The following is an 18,012-nucleotide window of genomic DNA, read 5'->3' on the forward strand; positions in this document are numbered from 1 at the left end:
ATCTCGGCCAAAATCGCGTAAGCGGTTATCGCGTCAATTAAGAAGAAGAAGAAAGTGCCACACCGACTAAGGATTTTGATTATTTTTACACCTCGTAAAAAAAACAAAAAACCAATTTGTTGGGGTGGTATTTCCCCAATGTCTGGTGGATGTCTACCATCAAAAATGATAGATTACTAGATTTTGAAAATAACTTTAGCTGCCACGACAGAGAAGACTTAAAAGGGCTTAAAATGTCTGCTCATTTCGTATATATTTCATGCAGATGCCATTTTCGCAGCGTATGACATCCTTTTTATTTGGCTCAATCTCTATGTGGCACCACAACATTGGGGAAAAGGCATCTACAATTCTTCTTACTTCTTCAGGATGTGGGGGATATGAACTGATTAAGTCCGCAAAATTATCGCATACTGCGCTGCATAAATCGCAATCCTATCTCCGCTACAGTATTTCGCCCTGCAGCAAACAAACTTTCCATAGCGCGTATGTAGCCAGCCGACCACTCTAGCGCAAGCAATGTATTAGCCACTCTTTTAAGGAGTGGAGTGCGAGGTAGCCTGTCGCCAGTTTCCATATCTATTAACGGAACATTTTCAGATACATTTCGGAAAGCATTATTCGGCTCGCTTCATTCCTGCTGGGAATTTCCGGCACTTGGATAGGTACTATTTTGCCAGCTGAAGCAGCCGTTCTAGCAAACAATTGTAAGCACCTAAGCTAGAACGGTCCCCGGGAATCTCGAGTAAAGGATCTCATCTTGGAGATTCGGCAACTGATAATCCAACAAAAGCCTATTAAATAGGTTCAGCAAATGAAGACCTGCAACTTCCCCTCTAGTATGAGTACGCTCTGATCCACCGTAAAGACGAAGCCTAGAACAGAGTGCCAATCAATTTTAAAGGATATACTTCATCGAAACCGAAGATATTCGCGAGCTACTTTAGCCAGCAATTTTTTAGCATTTTCCGGTCAACAATCTCAGTTGTCCTTGACTACACTGGCGACGTCCGAGATCGCACATAACTACAACTAAAGGATCATTTTCCGGTCAACAATCTCAGTTGTCCTTGACTACACTGGCGACGTCCGAGATCGCACATAACTACAACTAAAGGATCAGATAGCTTACAGACAGGCATTAAACGACATTCAACGGCAGTCTCTTACCACCTTACCAAACTTCCGAATAAAAAAATTTATATTCGTAATATGAAAAAAATATTGTTAACATTTATCAACTGCAACCATTTTCGGTATACCATTTTCTACAATTAATTCTCGCTGATTTCTTTTTATATTTATTTTTCACCGTTACAACATAGTACATTCTACAACAATTTTACTTCCAAACATTGAATTACAGTGCATTGAAATTAGGTATACCGTACAAATAAATATGAGAGATACTGTCTTTACTTTGTAAAATGGACAGTAGTAGACTCAATTCAACATTTCCCTTATGAGTGAATATCCAGTTCGAAATGACGAAGGTTCCATACAACTCAAAAGTCATTTCCTACCTCTTCGAACTCTCCTCTTCAATCTCCTCTGCTCACCTACAGCCTTCTTTTGTGTTCTTTTGTAATACCAAACCTCGGCGCAAAATACCAAAACAGATAAGCTCACGCCAAAGCCATACATCCACCACAACCAGTAGAAATGTTCCAAGTCCAATGGTTCATATCCAGCGGGCTTCGCTATAGTTCTATTAATTATTTTCGCCACCAACATGTCATCATAGATCTGACGGGTCCACAAATCAGTGAGTCCTATACTTTGTGCCTGATGGATCATATTGTTGAGCGCTTCCGTATAAATGGAGTGCTCTTGCAAAGGTATTGACAGAAGAAGATTTTTTATCACATCGATTTTTTCGCTCACATAGAAGAGTGGTCGTGGTAAATACGATTGATGTTTTGCCAACGCCCTCCATACTGCATCGGTTAATGTGTAGCCAGATCGTGTATCCAGAGCTAAAGTCTGATGTTGCAGTAACTGGAACGATGGTTCAATGATGAATTTCTTTTCAAGGATTCTGACGCATTTCGGATCGCTATAAAAAGCCAGACTACGATACATTTTTTCAGTTACTTTAATTTTTATTTCCGAATTTATAAACTCCTCGAACGTTGTTAAACGGGAGCATTTGCGCGGATTGCTGGTTATATACGATTTAAGACCAGCTGCAATGAATGTGCTCATGAAAATGCCACTGAGCAAGAGAAAAATGTAAATAAAACGTTTTGTGAATTTCGCCTTAAGGTGAACGACCGAGCACGAGGGCTGTCCAATTATACTACGGAGCACAACATTGGTGAATATCCAAATGAAGAAACGTAAACTGTTTGTTGGAGAACGTCGCCGCCAAAGCAAACCTTCCAATGTAAGAACGAATGAGAAGATGAGGAGTAGTAACAGGAGAAATAGTCCCAACACAGAATTGAGCAGAAATAAAAGTACTTCGCTATCAGGTACCAGGGGAGGTAAAGGCAGCATAATAATCCAATCAGTTGACACCAAAGGTGTCGAAATATCCAAACCAGCTGTCTTTAAGTTTGAACTTGCAATTCCAGTCACTATGTCGATAGTATCATTCTCTAATAACGCTAACACATTTGGTACTGGCGTCAAATTATCAGTTACCGAATAGGTTAGTGTACCATTGTTTCGCTTAGCGAATTCACGCAAAAGTTTTGCCACAAACCCAGTAACCTGAATATGACCAAACCGGTCACGCCACACAATAATCCATGGTTCAACATTCCCGGGAAGAAAGCGTATGGCGACACCCTTCATGTCTCTGATGCGATCGGGGTAGCAATCCTCCTTCATTGTTTTACGTTGGAGATGGAACTGAGGAAAGTAGCTAAAAGTATAGAAGTGACCGTCGTCCACATAGTCTCTGTAAATGCTGATCACGTTCAATAAACGCATTTGGGCACAGTATTCGAAAAGTCGTTGTTGCTGTTTTTGAAGATGTTCACGGTTTTTTATCAATGCAGTCTTGTACTCGGTATTCCAGATGAAGAGAATGCGGATATTGCGTTTGTTTTTGAGACAACCGACCATCGCCTCCAATGAATCCGACACAAATCTATTCGATAAACAACGAATCAATAGGATCTCATCATTGGAGTGGCTGGGCGAGTGTGAGCAAGAGCTGTTCGCCTGTAATAACTTAACGGTGTTATTAACGCTGAGAGTTCGGATGGAATCGTCACAAAGACAACTCTGACTTGAGTTGAAGGCGTCGATAATGAGAAATGAGTAGATTTCTCGCTCCGACTTAATTTTGTTTATAATTTGACCAATGTTGAATGTCAAATTATTTGCGATGCTCCAGCTATTTGGTAACTGAGCCATCAACAGTGGAGAGTTGAGGAGAAGTATTGCACTGCTTATTAGCAACATTTTGCCGCAGACTCGTACTTTACTCTTTAAGAAGGCTGCTAAGACTATTTTGCTTCTTCATATAATTTTACTACCGAAATCCGAAAGCAGGAACATTAGTAGCTAATATGTGAATGATGTGAACATAAAATTACCGTTGTGATAGATTTTATCAGGCTGAAAATGATCGTAATTGAAGTGTCCTCAAATATGTTACGAAAGGAAATATTTTCAATCAACCAAAAATTTTATTGGCTTGAGTATTTATTAGGGTGTTGATGAATGGCTTGAAGCACTTACTGATTGATGAGCCTTATGGAGGGCAAATTAGAAATTTCATTAAGCGTTCATATAGAGTAGAACCGACGTGATTCGATTGCCATTAGTGAGCACTTAAATAGATTTATGGAGCAACTTGCCAATGCGCTAGAGGCTTCAAACTTCGAATATAGCTAAAGACGGAGTTTGAATTATATATTTAGGTTCATCGAGTCTTCGAAAAGATGTAAGCGATTTCAGTTTTACACTTATTTTTTGTTGTTGTTTTTGTTGCAATAGCATAAACATTCCATATAAATATTTAGGGAATGCTACTTTTATCCCCCCTGGGGTCAATATCAGCCCGTCCCTTCGATCTTCGGCTTCAAGTTGCATGGACATGCCAGCGTGTGTGTATTTTTTATACTCCACATTCTTGTAATATTGCCTTGGACATTTTCTCGCGGTTTGACATATGAAAGTAGCCCGTCGATTGCCTTTCCTAGACGCTCTACCACTTCGAATAGCGTGCCGGGCTTTGGGGTCGTTGCCAAAGGGGCCGGAGCGCCTTTATCCGAGTTTGGTGTCGCTTTCTGCTGTGGCTGTTAGGTAACGTCGATGTCGAGACGGGATCTTAGTGTCTCCACTATGTCATCGAGCTCATTACTCGAATGAATTGTCATTCTGTTTGTACGGCATTGACCCGCTGCAAGAGTTACTGCTTCCTGTAAGGGCAACCTTCTTGTAACGGCTCTCCGGGTAAAGGCTTCTTCAGCTTCGGTATTCAGTTAGCTTACATTGCTTATCATTTCGTGTTGTTTTTTTTTGTGGTTTTATTTAGTTTTGTTCATTATGTCCAGTGTTCAGAGCCAGATTTCATACCGAAACTTATGGGGAGTCATCTCAACTCAACCTACGTAGTCACCAAAGACTACGCCCTACCAGGTTTGAATAGGGCTGAGCAGCTTTCTCATATTACAGAGCTACACTGCTCGAGCCGCTTCCAATCCAGTATGTCATAACCAGAATCTTACTAGTATCAATCCTGATGACCCGCGGGCTGCGCTAACATTTTGTAATAAGCCACTCCGTATGTGGAGAATTCTCTCCGAAGCACCAAGGAAAATCTAGATCACGGTGGGCGCAATCGCAGCTTGCGTCCTTGAAAGCTCCTCTCTTTTTAGAATGCTCCCTTAGAAGGAAAAACCGCCCTGGTGGACAACTGAGCTCTTCAAACTTAGGGTTTAGTGCCAACGCCTATTTAGTAGGGCTAAACGAGTTAAGTCTCCCTCAGGATGGGAGTTTTATAAGATAGAACTAGGAACCTACAAGTCCGAAATTAGGAAGGTTAAGAGGGGCTCTTGGAGAAGGTTCTGTGAAAGCGTGGACGGCTTTCATTAGTCGTCGAAGTTCATACAATTTCTTTTGGTGAGTTTCCCACTCCAATTGAGAGACGAATCAGGATGTTGGGCAATGAAAAACGATGAGAGGCGAGGAGTAGTTCTCTGATGAATTCAGCAGCTTGTAACATCAGCTTGGGAAGCGCACCAATCCTTTTTTGCATCCATGGCTGTTTGCTGCTTAAACGCTGCAAGGCTGGGGCCATTGGCTCCTTCAAGCCCTGCAAATTGCCTGGTTCTGGTGGCCCCATACCTGCCTAACTGCAGAATCATGCCGCTGGTTAACCCCTATTTATGCGAGCTGCGTAGCCAGGGTCTATATACGAAAATTGTGGAGCGCAAAACCGCCACATGTCTTCATACCCAAGGAAGGCAGGAGCTCACACATCTTCGCTAATGATTTCAGGCCAATCAGTATTTCATCTTTCTTGCTAAAACCGCTTAACAGACTGGTTGACATGCACATAAGAGACGCAAGGCAGTGTTTTCTCACCAGATCTCTGGGTTGTCATTGTCAGTGACTTCCTAGAGGATTTCGGAGAAGAGGCTGTAGGCTGATAGCTGACGCGGGTGACGGGGCACTAATTGTTAGAGAGAAGTGTGTGATTTTTACCTTAACAAGCGTGGTTAGTTTTGCCTTCTCCAAACTGGATAAAGAGGCAAAGCGAATGGGTCTGGTGGTGAACGACGACAAAACGGAGTACCTCCTGTCTTCAAACAAACAGTCGGCGCACTCGCGTATCGGCACCCACGTCACTATTGACAGTTATAATTTCGGGGTTGTAAAGGACTAAGTAGGCAACTGAGCAGTAAAGTCCCCTCTCGACGAACAAAACTAACACTCTACAAGACTCTCATCACGCGCGTCCTAACGTATGGCGCAGAAGCGTGGACGATGACAACATCCGATAAAGCGTCGCTTGGAGTGTTTAAGAGAAAGATTCTGCGCAAGATTTTTGGACCTTTGCACGTAGGCAACGATGAATATCGCAGGCGATGGAACGATGAGCTGAATGAGCTTTACGACGACATAGACATAGCGCAGCGAATAAAGATCCAGCTGCTACGTTGGCTGGGTCATGTCGTCCGAATGGATACAAACGCTACGGCTTTGAAAGTATTCGATGCGGTACCAGCTGGTGGTAGCACAGGAAGACGAAGGCCTCCTCTGCGTTGGAAAGATCGGGTGGATAAAGATTTGGCTTCATTTGGTGTGTCCAATTGGCGCCGGTTATAGCGCCAATTAAGAAGAAGAAGAAGTGTGTGATTTGATGCAGGTATATCTAAACTCAGACTGCGGCTTGTCTGTAAATCCTCTCAAGATGGAACTCATATTTTTATCAGGAAATATAAAATATCCAGATATCTGCTCCCCTCAATAGGGGCGCTCCGTTGATGCTTTCTGACAAGGTGAAATATTTGTGTCAAATCATTGACAGAAGACGAACGTGGAATAGCAACATTGAGGAAAAGATAAGGAAGGCAACAGTCGCTTTGTATGGATGCAAGGGCGCTATTGGAAAAAGATGGGGTCAATCGCCTAAAATTGTGACTCTTGACTCTAGGATACCATAATAAAACCAAATCGGTTGTATGGAGCCGTTGTCGGGTGGAACTCATTGGAAGGGATCGCATCGGTGAAGAACTTGGAAAGATTTCAAAGGTTTGTTCTCAATGAAAAAAATCAAAAGCTTCTAAATGGCGTGGAACAGTTTCGAATGTTTGCATATGCATATGAATGTGTGCGTATTTTCTGCTGTTCTTTGTGAATATTTGACAATCTAAAATTTGTTGAGCGATGTCTATCAAAACTATTATTATATTAATTTTAGTTAATCGAGCAGAAAATACAATTATAGATTTCAAAGAATTTGTGCAGAATATGAGAATGTAATTAACTGCGTTTTTTTATTCCTTGATTAATGAACAGCTTCATTTAAAGTCAATTAAACTGGAGCTGTCACTGACAGATGTTAAGTCGCACGCTAATCAACGGTTGGGTAGAGCTTGTAAGCACATAAATATTACCCCAAAAACCGAAATCTTAATTAGTACTAAAATACTCGGCTACAAGAAATGTCGTATCTACTCTTATTGGTGCTGCTTTTTCTGCTCAACACCACCGGCTCGGCGCAATTACAACGCATCCAAGACATGGCAGTGGATGATCCGTTTCTCGATACGCTACGTCGGGCTTACGAAGAGGATCCCTTTGATACACTTTTTCTATTACAAACAGCCAACAAAAGTTGTCTACCTATTGACGAACTGTGGAAGCACTTGAAAATACCGTTGATACTCGTCTCCGGCTATCAGGCATCGCAAGACAAGCTAAAGGACCATTTCAACAGTAATATTCTGACAGTAATCTGCTTGCAAGAACAGCTCAATCTCAAGCTACTCAGCATTATGACCGCCAACTTACAACACAGACGTCAGACTCGCATTATTTTACGCATCGCAGTCGCAAAACCCTCGCCCGCGCTTTTAACTACCTTACGGAACTACTTGGAAGTTCAGCTTATGTCGAATGTGATTGCGATTTTCAATGATTTCTACACAGAATCACTGATCTATCGGTATTACCCATTTCCCAGTGGACGTTGGATGCCCGAGCTTTTGAACCAAACGCAGAGCTACTTTCCTTGTCATTACACTAATCTGCAAGGAAAAACTTTCATTACTCTGCCGGGACAAACTGAGCCACGTACCATGATTTATGAAGACGCCTCAGGTCAACAACATTTGAGTGGCTACATTGGCCGTTTGATGATCGCCTTTGCGGAAAAGTACAATGTCACATTCCAATACTTACATCCGGTCACACCAGGTGACGGTCTACATTTGAGCGTTCTAAGTGATTATGTCCTGGAAGGTATTTTGGACTTGGCAATCACTTTAAGCGCATCATCTTTTGATGTGCAGACCACCTATCCGTATATGTCGTATACCTTGGAGTCGATTGAATGGTTTATTGTATTGCCATGTCCGCAACCGCTTGAGTATTCGAAAATATACTTGATGGTCGTCACGACACATGTCATCACAATTTTAGCGGTTTTGGGTTTCCTCTTCTCAATTCTGGACAATTTTATAAATCATAAATTCTACAAAAAGTCAAATGACTTCAATTTGGTCAATGTATTAGTTAATGAAAATATCTTTCGCGGCGTTTTTGGTCTATCTCTACTCATACGGAAACGTCCAATTCTTTCAATGAAAATACTTTACACTTTTCTATTTATACTCGGCCTCTTCGTTAACAACCTGTATCCAGCTTACTTCCAATCGTTGCTCATGAGCCCTCCACTGAAGCCGAGCATTCTTACATTTGATGATATGCGACGCGCTAATTTCAAAGTCATGTTTGACCGCAATGAAATCGAAGTTGTCCAACAAACTATGGGACCTGCTTTCAATAAAACATTCAAGGATATATTACAACTAGAAGATACCAAAACATTTAAGCGTCATCGTGGTGAGTACGACACAACATTTGGCTATAGTATGCCGGAATCAATTTGGCCCATTTTCGAGTTACAACAACAAACATTCGAAAGAAAAGTATTCTGTTTGGCTCCAACTTTAAAGATTTCTGACCGTATATTGGTGAGCATACCCATGGCTGAGAATTCAAACCTAATGGAGCCTTTGAACAAGATGGTACTTCGAGTAATCGAAACAGGTCTTTTGGAACAATGGCGCACAATGACTTTCATGGATATGTTGGCAACTGGAAAATTATCGCTCAAGGACAATAGTAGCATCGAGCACTTTCACGATATTCGTGTGGAAGATATGAAGTTGCCGTGGTGCTTACTTCTCTGCGGACTGGGCATGAGCAGTGTTGTTTTTATTATGGAAATTTGTGTATTCGAATTGAGAAAGAGGAGGAAGCATGAGAAATGAGGATGAGGGAAAATTGAGTTGCAATTTGATTTGTGTAAGTGAGGGAGTTGGCCCTTGAAATTCATTTGAGAGACAAGGTAAATATTACGAGTATTTCTAATTTTCTATTATGTAAATACTTATACAAATAATAATAAATGAGAATACAAAAATGTAATATAATATTTCCATTTTAGGCAAACTACGCCTTTTATTCAATTCAACGATTTAGCCACAATCACTTACTTACTTAGAAGAGTTCGGACGAAGTAGAACTTTATTTAATCGGCTTGCTTCTTATTTTCTAAAATTTTATTGTGACCTTAATACTTATGAGAAATTTTAAAGTAGTTTCTTTGTTAGTTGCATAAATGTCATATCTTTGGTGTGTGTTTTTCATGTATCTAAAAAAATACTACCCAATTTGCTTCATATTTGCATAGGCGACAAGAAAGAAATGAAATTCTGAATGGCAGCCAATTGATTCGGTAATTTTTACTTTTAAGATTTATGCTCTAAAATAGTTTACTTTACTTAACGAAGCAGCTTTGAGGTTCTTCAAAAAAAATGTTTTTTTTTTCAATTTTTGCATTGTTTTCGTTTTGCAAAATAATTATAGTTGTTAACATAAAAAATACCTTTTGCACCTAAAAGTGGCAGTCAACAAATTTGTCATAATTTTTGCGTTATGTATTTTCCAAGACACGTATTTGAGAAAAAATTAAAAACAAGGATACAAGGAAAATCCTATTAAAATTATAAGTGTGAAGGTTTATACCAGTAATACTTACTGGGTTTGTCAGGATTAAAAGTATGCCACTTTTAAGACAGTCCCCACCTGTTAAAAAAATTGAATTAAATTGATAAATTCAATCAAATATTGCAAAGCAGATGTCTAACGAAAAATGGTTTAATTTCGAAAATGTTTTTGTAGAGGGTTGCCACTTTTTTGAAAATTAAATTCAATAAAAAGTAATAAAATAAACTGAATAAACAGTATGGGAGGTTTAAAACAAGGAATGAGGTTTGAAAAATCGTTACTTAAAATATATTTTTGAAAAGGTTGACACCTGTTGAAAGTTTTAATTCAATTAATAAGTTCCATCAAATATTACAATGTAGGTGTCTGATGAACAAATGTTTAATTTCGAAAATAGTTTTATAGAGGGTTGCCACTTGTTTGAAAATTGCTTGCCTGTCAAAAAGTTGAATTAAAGTAATAGTTTCAATCGAACATTACATCGCAGGTGTCTAGAAAAAAAGTTTTTAGTTCGAAAATATTATTGTAGAGGGTTGCCACTTGCTTGAAAAATTTAATACTTGTAAAAACGTGAATTAATAAGTTCAGTCAAATATTACCAAGCAGGTGTCTTATGAAATACAGCTTAATTTCAAAAATATTTTTGTAGAGGGTTGCCACTTGCTTGTATGGTACCTCTTAAAAAAGTTTAATTAAAGTAATAGTTTCAATCGAACATTACAACGCAGGTGTCTAGGAAAAAAAGTTTTTAGTTCGAAAATATTTTTGTAGAGGGTTGCCACTTGCTTGAAAAATTAAGTACTTGTAAAAAACGAAAATTAATAAGTTCAGTAAAATATTACCAAACAAATTTCTAATGAAATAAGGTTTAATTTCAAAAATATTTTTGTAGAGAGTTGCCACTTGCTTGTACCTGTTAAAAACGTTGAATTAAAGTAATAGTTTCAATCGAATATTACAACGCAGGTGTCTAGAAAAAAAGTTTTAAGTTCGAAAATATTCTTGTAGAGGGTTGCCACTTGCTTGAAAAATTTAATACTTGTAAAAACGTGAATTAAGGGGTTAGTCTACTTTGTCACTTTAAAATTTTTCATTTTTTTTTTTTTGCATAATTTGAAAGTATATATATCCAGAAATATTGTGTAAAAATTTTAAGAAAATCCGAGCACTCTAACTATTTTTTTTTTACCTGAACATCAGTACCTTATTTCGTCTACCTGCGCGTATAGCGTGCATCGATGAACCTTCAGCCTTTTAATCTCGTCTGTTGTTTTTGTTCGTGAAACAACTGCTTCGCATCACAAATTGCATAAGCTCCTTATATTTTTGAGTGTATTTAGTCTTTCTTGAAATAGAAGTATAGTTTTAGGTAAGACTTTAGAGTAAAAACTAACGCTAAAAAAACTGTATCGTCATTTGAGCATTAGTATTCGTTTTAACTGCGTACGAGTAGCATCGGTGTGAATCATGGGTAAAAAGACAACAGCTCATCCAGGTCGAAGCAAAAAGCGAAAGTTTACTGGTAATCAACACTCGGATAAAGTTGAAACTACCAAAGTAACCAGTAAATCAGCAGAAAAATTGAAAAATGCGACGGACCAGAGGTTCGATGTGCACACAGATCCAGCTAGCAGTTACTGCATTTTAAGTTTTCTTGTGTTTTCAACGTTAACGAATTATATACAGTGCAAAGTTTGCAACGGAGGAATTTCTTTTTCTAAATATGGAGAACGTGGCTTAGGTTTTAAGTTGTGTGTGAGTTGTGCGTGTGGCGAAAAATACATCGATTCGTGCCCGATGATCAATACTGGTCATGAAGTGAATCGTCGTCTCGTATTTGTGATGCGCTTAATGGGCATTGGTCTAGCTGGAATCAATATGTTTTGTGGACTGATGGACATAGGCAAAGGTTTGAACAAGAAGGTTTACTATGAAATCGTTGACAGCACTGTCATTGCAGTTAACGACATTTTCGATTTAGTGACGCGCAAAGCTATCAACGAAGAGAAAGAAATACAAAAGGAGAAAGGGCTGCCTGAGGACGTTTTAACAGTTTCTGGTGATGGATCATGGGAGAAAAGAGGTTTTTCTTCTCTAATTGGTATAATTTCCCTCATTCTCAAATTCACTGGAAAAGTCGCCGATGTTGAAATACGATCAATTTACTGTAAAGGGTGTGAACAATGGAAAGGTAAAGAAAATACATTAGATTTCCAAGCCTGGTCTGTGAAGCATAAAATTAATTGCACAGCAAATCACATCGGTAGTTCAGGGAAGATGGAGGTGGATGGCATAGTGGAAATGTTTTTAAGGTCCATAGAAAAATTTGCTGTGCGATATGGTTTCTACATAGGCGACGGTGATAGCAAAACCTTCAAAATGCTGTTGGATTGTGCTCCCTATGGTGAAGAATTCGTAGTGAAAAAATTAGAATGTGTTTTACACGTAGCTAAGCGTATTTTTAAACGTGCGAATGAAGCGAGAAAATCTTTGATACAGAAAAAAAAAGGCCTTAAAGCAAGCAAAAGAAAAAAAAATCGCACCGAAGAAAACTGTAATTACGAAAAAAAAGACAATTATCGTAAAAAAAGTGCCAGAAGTGAAAACGCAATCTTTGACGATTAAATTGATGAAAGAGATGTCAGAAAATTACGGCTTAGCTGTCAGAAGAAATTTGAATAGTGTTGAAGGTATGCGAAGTGAGATATGGGCTGGGTACTTCCATAAAATTTCTACTGATACCAAGCCGCAACATCAAAAGTGCTCGATCGAGTGGTGCAAGTATCTCAAGGCGAAGGCACTCAAAACAGTATACAGACATCCTCCTGCTCTTTCTTCAGAAGTCCAAGAAGTGCTCAAGCCGATTTACGAGGATCTTACGAAAACCGATCTGCTGGAACGATGTTTAGGTGGCCATACTCAAAATAGCAACGAGTGCTACAACAACTGTGTGTGGAACATAGCGCCGAAACACAAGTTCAATGGCAAAAAAATAGTTGAAATTGCCTGCAAAGTTTCGGCGTGTATTTTTAATGAAGGATTTCGTCCCATTTTAAAAATAATGGAGACGATGGGCGTCAAAATCGGTCCGACCGCCATTATTTTCGCAGAAAATCGCGATGACGCGCGTATTAAAGTTGCGAACCGGCGCAGTTCTGATTGTTCAAAAGAGGCCAGAACAAAAAGAAAGCAAGCAAGACTTGAAGAAATTGATGATTTTGAGCAAGAAGAAGGCCTCCTTTACGGTGCAGGCATCGCAGACTAAGTTTAGGTAAAATTTTTCCATACTTTTTCACTTTTAAAAACTTTAAACGCGTTTTTCTGAAAACAACGTTTTCAAAATCTAGCTCCACTGTATCTCAAAAACTAATCAACCGATTTTCATAAAATTTGGATCACCCATTCTAGACATAATTTGCACCAAATTGACGCTCGGGGGTTTTGAAATTTTAAATTTTTACTATATATTTTTTTTAAATATGCGAAAAAAAAAACCGTTCTATCAAAAATTTTCCATTTTTATCAGCCATTTTTTTTGTCTTCATTAAAACCTAATATCCGAGGGTCATTTTGTAGCCAGTATCTTACTGAATCTGAAACATTTTGATTTTTTTGTTTCAGACAAGCCGTTCTTGAGTTCTGATGGAGCTGCCTCACCAACCCATGTTTGAGACGTTACGCTTCACTGCTATTTTTTTACTAAAAATACTATAAAATTGAATAAAAAAAAATTTATTTCTGAATTTTAAGACTTTATTTAATAAATCAAACAAATTTTATATTACTATCATTTATAGTTTTCTCAAAAAAAAAATCACGAATATAGCCTTTTTTTCGAGTCTCCAAAGTAGACTGACCCCTTAATAAGTTCAGTTAAATATTACCAAAGAGGTGTCTAATGAAATAAGGTTTTAGTTCGAAAATATTTTTGTAAAGGGTTGCCACTTGCTTGTACCTGTTAAAAAAGTTTCATTAAAGTAATAGTTTCAATCGAATAGTACAACCCAGGTGTCTAGGAAAAAGGTTTTTAGTTCGAAAGTATTTTTGTAGAGGGTTGCCACTTGTTTGAAAAATTAAGTACTTGTAAAAAAGTTTAAGTGAATTAATAAGTTCAGTCAAATATTACCAAACAGGTGTCTAATGAAATAAGGTTTAATTTCGAAAATATTTTTGTAAAGGGTTGCCACTTGTTTGAAAATTTAAGTACTTGTTAAAAAGTTCAATTATTGCAAATTAATAAGTTCACTCAAATATTACGATACAGGTAAACAAAGCATTAAGTTCGAAAGTATTTTTGAGAGGGTTGCCACCTGTTCAAAAAATTAAGCACCTATTAAAAAAGTTTAAGTAAACTAATAAGTTCAATCAAATATTACAATACAAGAAAGCAAAGGTTTAATTTCGAAAATATTTCTGCAGAGCATACAAATGAGTACTATTCGGAGGTCCTCAACAGTTTTCCTTGTATTATGTATAAAAAATGGCATTACAATAATGTGTGTATGTATGTATATAGAGCAATTAGTAAGTTCCCATATTCACTCATAGTCATTTGAACATTTAGTCATTACAAAAGACGTAAGCGTGAAATTAAACTGGTTTCTTTTCTATTCTTTTTGAAGATAAAATCTCAAAATTATAAATTTTTATTTTATGTTATTTTTTATTTTATTTATTTTAATTTCCAGTTTACTTTTTAATTTTATTTTTTCTTTTTATTACACTCAGGCCTACAAATAAACCGAATTCTCAGAAAAATTTACGGTAATGTTTAAAATACTTGGATCACTTGAATCGCTCTGCTCTGAAGCGACTAGTTTTGAAAGTTCATAATTTAAGTGAGGTCTTCTTTCAACATCGATTAGTAATTTTATTTTTATAACAAATAATTTTACAAATATAGGAAAATTTCACTTTTTGAAATTACTAAATTTATTTCTCCAATTCAAACGTGCTGCAATTTGATTCCAAAGCTGTGCCAAGTATTGTTGACCGTCACGCTTGAGCCTCTGATGCAAAACTTCCACCAGAATGCAAAAGCAACTAGTGGCAATACCTAAAATATAGATCCACCAAATGTAATACAGATCGCGCAATTGTAGCGCCTTATAACCGAGTGGTTCTAGAAAATCTTCCAGGCTGAGCTTTCCCGCCTCGACCATTTCGAATAGGCTCATGGCTGTCCAATGATTCCAGAAACCATACGCCTGCATATCCAACAAATAGGCATTGAATGATGCGCGATAAACGCTATTTTCGGCCAAGGGTACCGCCAATAAAGTCTGCCGATGAAACTGCACCTCCTCTGAGACACGAAATAGGCGTTGTGAGAAGTGAAGTTGCTGGCGTGCAACCATTGCCCAGATTTCTGAATGAGTCGAGTAGGCGAATTGTGTGTTAAGACTCTTACGTAGCGTATAGAAATCACGCAACTCGGGAATGATGAGAAAAATGTCTCTGTAAGTACGCATGAAGGATTTGGACATGAACTTTTCCAGCAACTCAAATTCCTCCAGAGGTATAGCAATTTGTATGCCACGCATCTTGAGATCGTCATAAGTGTTGATCTGTTCACCGGATGGCGGACGACTAAAGAAACCATTGAGTTGCGCGCTATAAACGGTACTCCAAATGATACCCTGCAGAAAGATTAGAAAATAGAGCAGATAAAATTTGTAGTTGCGTTCTTTACGCAATTGAAAGGAGAGTCCAATGACGCCACGAAATATTTTATCGTTGAAGAACACCTCCTTGTAAGGAAACTTGCTGGGCCTGCGCACACTATGAGCTTCATTGATAATCCAATTGTAGAGTAGTGAGAAAATAATAAAAATTACAACATCTATTATGAAAGTATTTCTACTCAAGATGTGTTTGTAGATTTCACAGCGTTCGATGTAGCCGCTGCGTGGCATCATAGGCATCCAATTGCTGATCTCCACTATGTGTGAGAGCCCATGCAGCGACATATTTTCTACGGGAATTTGCAAACAAATCGGTAAATCCAACTCGTAAGCACCGGTGAGATTTGCTAAGATCGAGGTTTCAATGCTGGCGCCCGCATTCAAACGCATCTTATAAGTGAGACTGGCATTAAGCTGCGCAGCATAGGTCGCAATGAGATGATAGACGTAACCGGAACTACGCTTTCGGCCTTGATGGTCAGTGTAGACAATAGAGCCCGGTTCCGATTGCGAAGCCATGGTGCGCAGCTCATAACCATGCAGATTATTGAGACGATCTGGGTAGTACACACTCGGCCACTGAGCTTCGTCCATGGTGAAGTTAGGAAAGCGGGTGAATGTGTAGAAAAGTCCGGTTGTTGCGAAATCCTTACGTATAGCCAAAACATTCAACATTTGTTGCTGATCGCAGTAGCTGAAAAGTTTCCGCATATCCTCTTGCTGCAAAGTAGTGAAATTTTTTAGCAGGAACAAAACCCTCGTTTCTCGCATATGACGCAAGCTGTCGCTCATCTTTTCAAGCATGCAAAGGTCGACAAAATCGTCAAGACACACAAGCGTGAAAAGTTCGCGACTGTAGTGCGCATTTAAGTAGATCGAGTAGCTGCCATTGAAGATGAGTTTTGCGGGGCTCCAGTTGGAGAGCTCAGCAAAGCAATCCGTTGATTCACGGCGCCACAACACCCTTGTGCTAAAGTTTTGCTCATTTTGAATGGATGTGAGCAGCATTTCCAGGTTATTGGATTGAGTTGTATTTGCTTGTGTGATAAGCTGATGAATGCTCATTGATGCACTGGTGCGCACAAAAATCACATAGAAGCCGATTTGAAGAATTCCGAATAATGTTGAAACGCACATTTTGTAGCAATTTCTCAAACTAACTGATTCTAGTCTTCAATGAAGGAGACTGCAAACGGCACGAGCAGCGCGTGTTGTACTAGAGAAGCAATTTTATTTGGAAATTTATTGGGTTACGGCAATAAAATTATATTGACGTAATTTTTTAGTCATGCGAGCGTAAAACAGGTGAATATTTGTATGCACCTAAGAAGAGCAAACAAAACTCTGTGGGTAAATTTGTATCAGAAAGCATGTCACGCACTTCAAATATAGGAACTACATTCAATTCAGCAACTGAATTCAGTGCTGATTCGTAAACTTTAAAACCGAGTTAACTATCATTGAACTCTAGAAATGCTAGAAATGCAAACTAGAAGCTATAAAGGTGGCCACGTTGTGGGTCAGGATCCGCTCACTGCCTGATTGTCAAGCAGCTATAAAATCTCTTCGGCGCAATAATAAAGGGTCTTCCAATAAGAGGTGTTACTTTGGTAAAAGATCAATGGTTTCGTTGCTTGAGAGGCACGTAGCACCGTCTTGTTGAAAATAAACGTGGTCCAGATCAACACCATCCAATTCCGGCCATAAAAAATCATTAATCATCTCTCGATAGCGCAATCCATTCACGCTAACTGTTGCTCCAGCTTCAGTAAGGTCCAATGACTCCGCCGGACCAACCGCACCGCACCAAACATTCACATGTTGAGGATAGAGAGGCTTTTCAACAATAACTCTTGGATTTTCTGAGCACCAGATCCGACAATTTTGCTTGTTGACGAAGCCACCGAGGTGGAAATGGGCCTCATCACTCAAGATGATATTTCGATGGAATTCCGGATCATTTTCATGCATTTCAACGACCTAATCAGCAAAGACATGACGTTGTTGATGATCGGCGGGCTTGAGTTCTTGTGTTAACTGGACTTAAGACCCAAATCTTTATGAAAAATACGGACGGTGATATGACGTTTGTGGATTGCCTAATTCCAAAGGACGACGACGAATAGACAAACCCGGGGTTTCTTCAACACTTTCGGCTACAGCAGCAATATTTTCCGCTGTTCTTGAGCGACGTACACGGGTTTTATTCTTCACATCACTAGCTTGTCCCAACAGCTCGAATTTGTTCACCAATTTCTGTATTGCGGTCCGACAAGGTGCTTCCCGATGACCCAAAAATTATCGTCTCTGCCAAATTTTCACCATTTTTATAGTGAATTTTAATAATTTCAATGCGTTGTTTAAGCGTGCATCGTTCCATTTTTATTAATGACGTAGTTTCTACTTGTCAAATATCAAAAAATGACAGCTACAAAGGGGGCATCAACCGAAATAGCGCGCTATTAAAAATAACACCTGTTATTGGAAAATCCTTTACTTTCTCCAAAGTCCCAACTGAATGTAGAACCATTCTGAATGAGCTGGCAAAGCTGTCACTGTCTGCGTTCCTGGCCATACAGACGCCCCTGGAACTTGCAAAACAGACGAGTTGGTAAGGAGGGACACTAAT

General features: G+C 38.8%; 2 protein-coding genes across 2 annotated transcripts; one reads left to right on the top strand and one right to left on the bottom strand.

Annotated features, from left to right (window-relative positions):
• Positions 1–7,127: 7,127 nt before the first annotated feature.
• Positions 7,128–8,960, top strand: LOC128865863 (uncharacterized). Its single transcript, XM_054106245.1, has one exon. The coding sequence runs from the start codon at positions 7,128–7,130 to the stop codon at positions 8,958–8,960; it is 1,833 nt and encodes a 610-aa protein (XP_053962220.1).
• A 5,590-nt stretch (positions 8,961–14,550) lies between these two features.
• On the bottom strand, positions 14,551–16,507 carry LOC128867773 (uncharacterized). The gene has a single exon (XM_054109256.1). It carries the CDS (start codon positions 16,446–16,448, stop codon positions 14,610–14,612), a length of 1,839 nt encoding a protein of 612 aa, XP_053965231.1. The 5' UTR covers positions 16,449–16,507; the 3' UTR covers positions 14,551–14,609.
• Positions 16,508–18,012: the final 1,505 nt, after the last annotated feature.

The sequence above is a fragment of the Anastrepha ludens genome, chromosome 6, assembly GCF_028408465.1.
Source record: "Anastrepha ludens isolate Willacy chromosome 6, idAnaLude1.1, whole genome shotgun sequence".
Classification (NCBI taxonomy): Eukaryota; Metazoa; Arthropoda; class Insecta; order Diptera; family Tephritidae; genus Anastrepha; species Anastrepha ludens.

Bases quoted from the DNA above. Each gene is read 5' to 3' on its own strand.
- LOC128865863 (XM_054106245.1), top strand. From the start codon at position 7,128: ATGTCGTATCTACTCTTATTGGTGCTGCTTTTTCTGCTCAACACCACC.
- LOC128867773 (XM_054109256.1), bottom strand. From the start codon at position 16,448: ATGAGCATTCATCAGCTTATCACACAAGCAAATACAACTCAATCCAAT.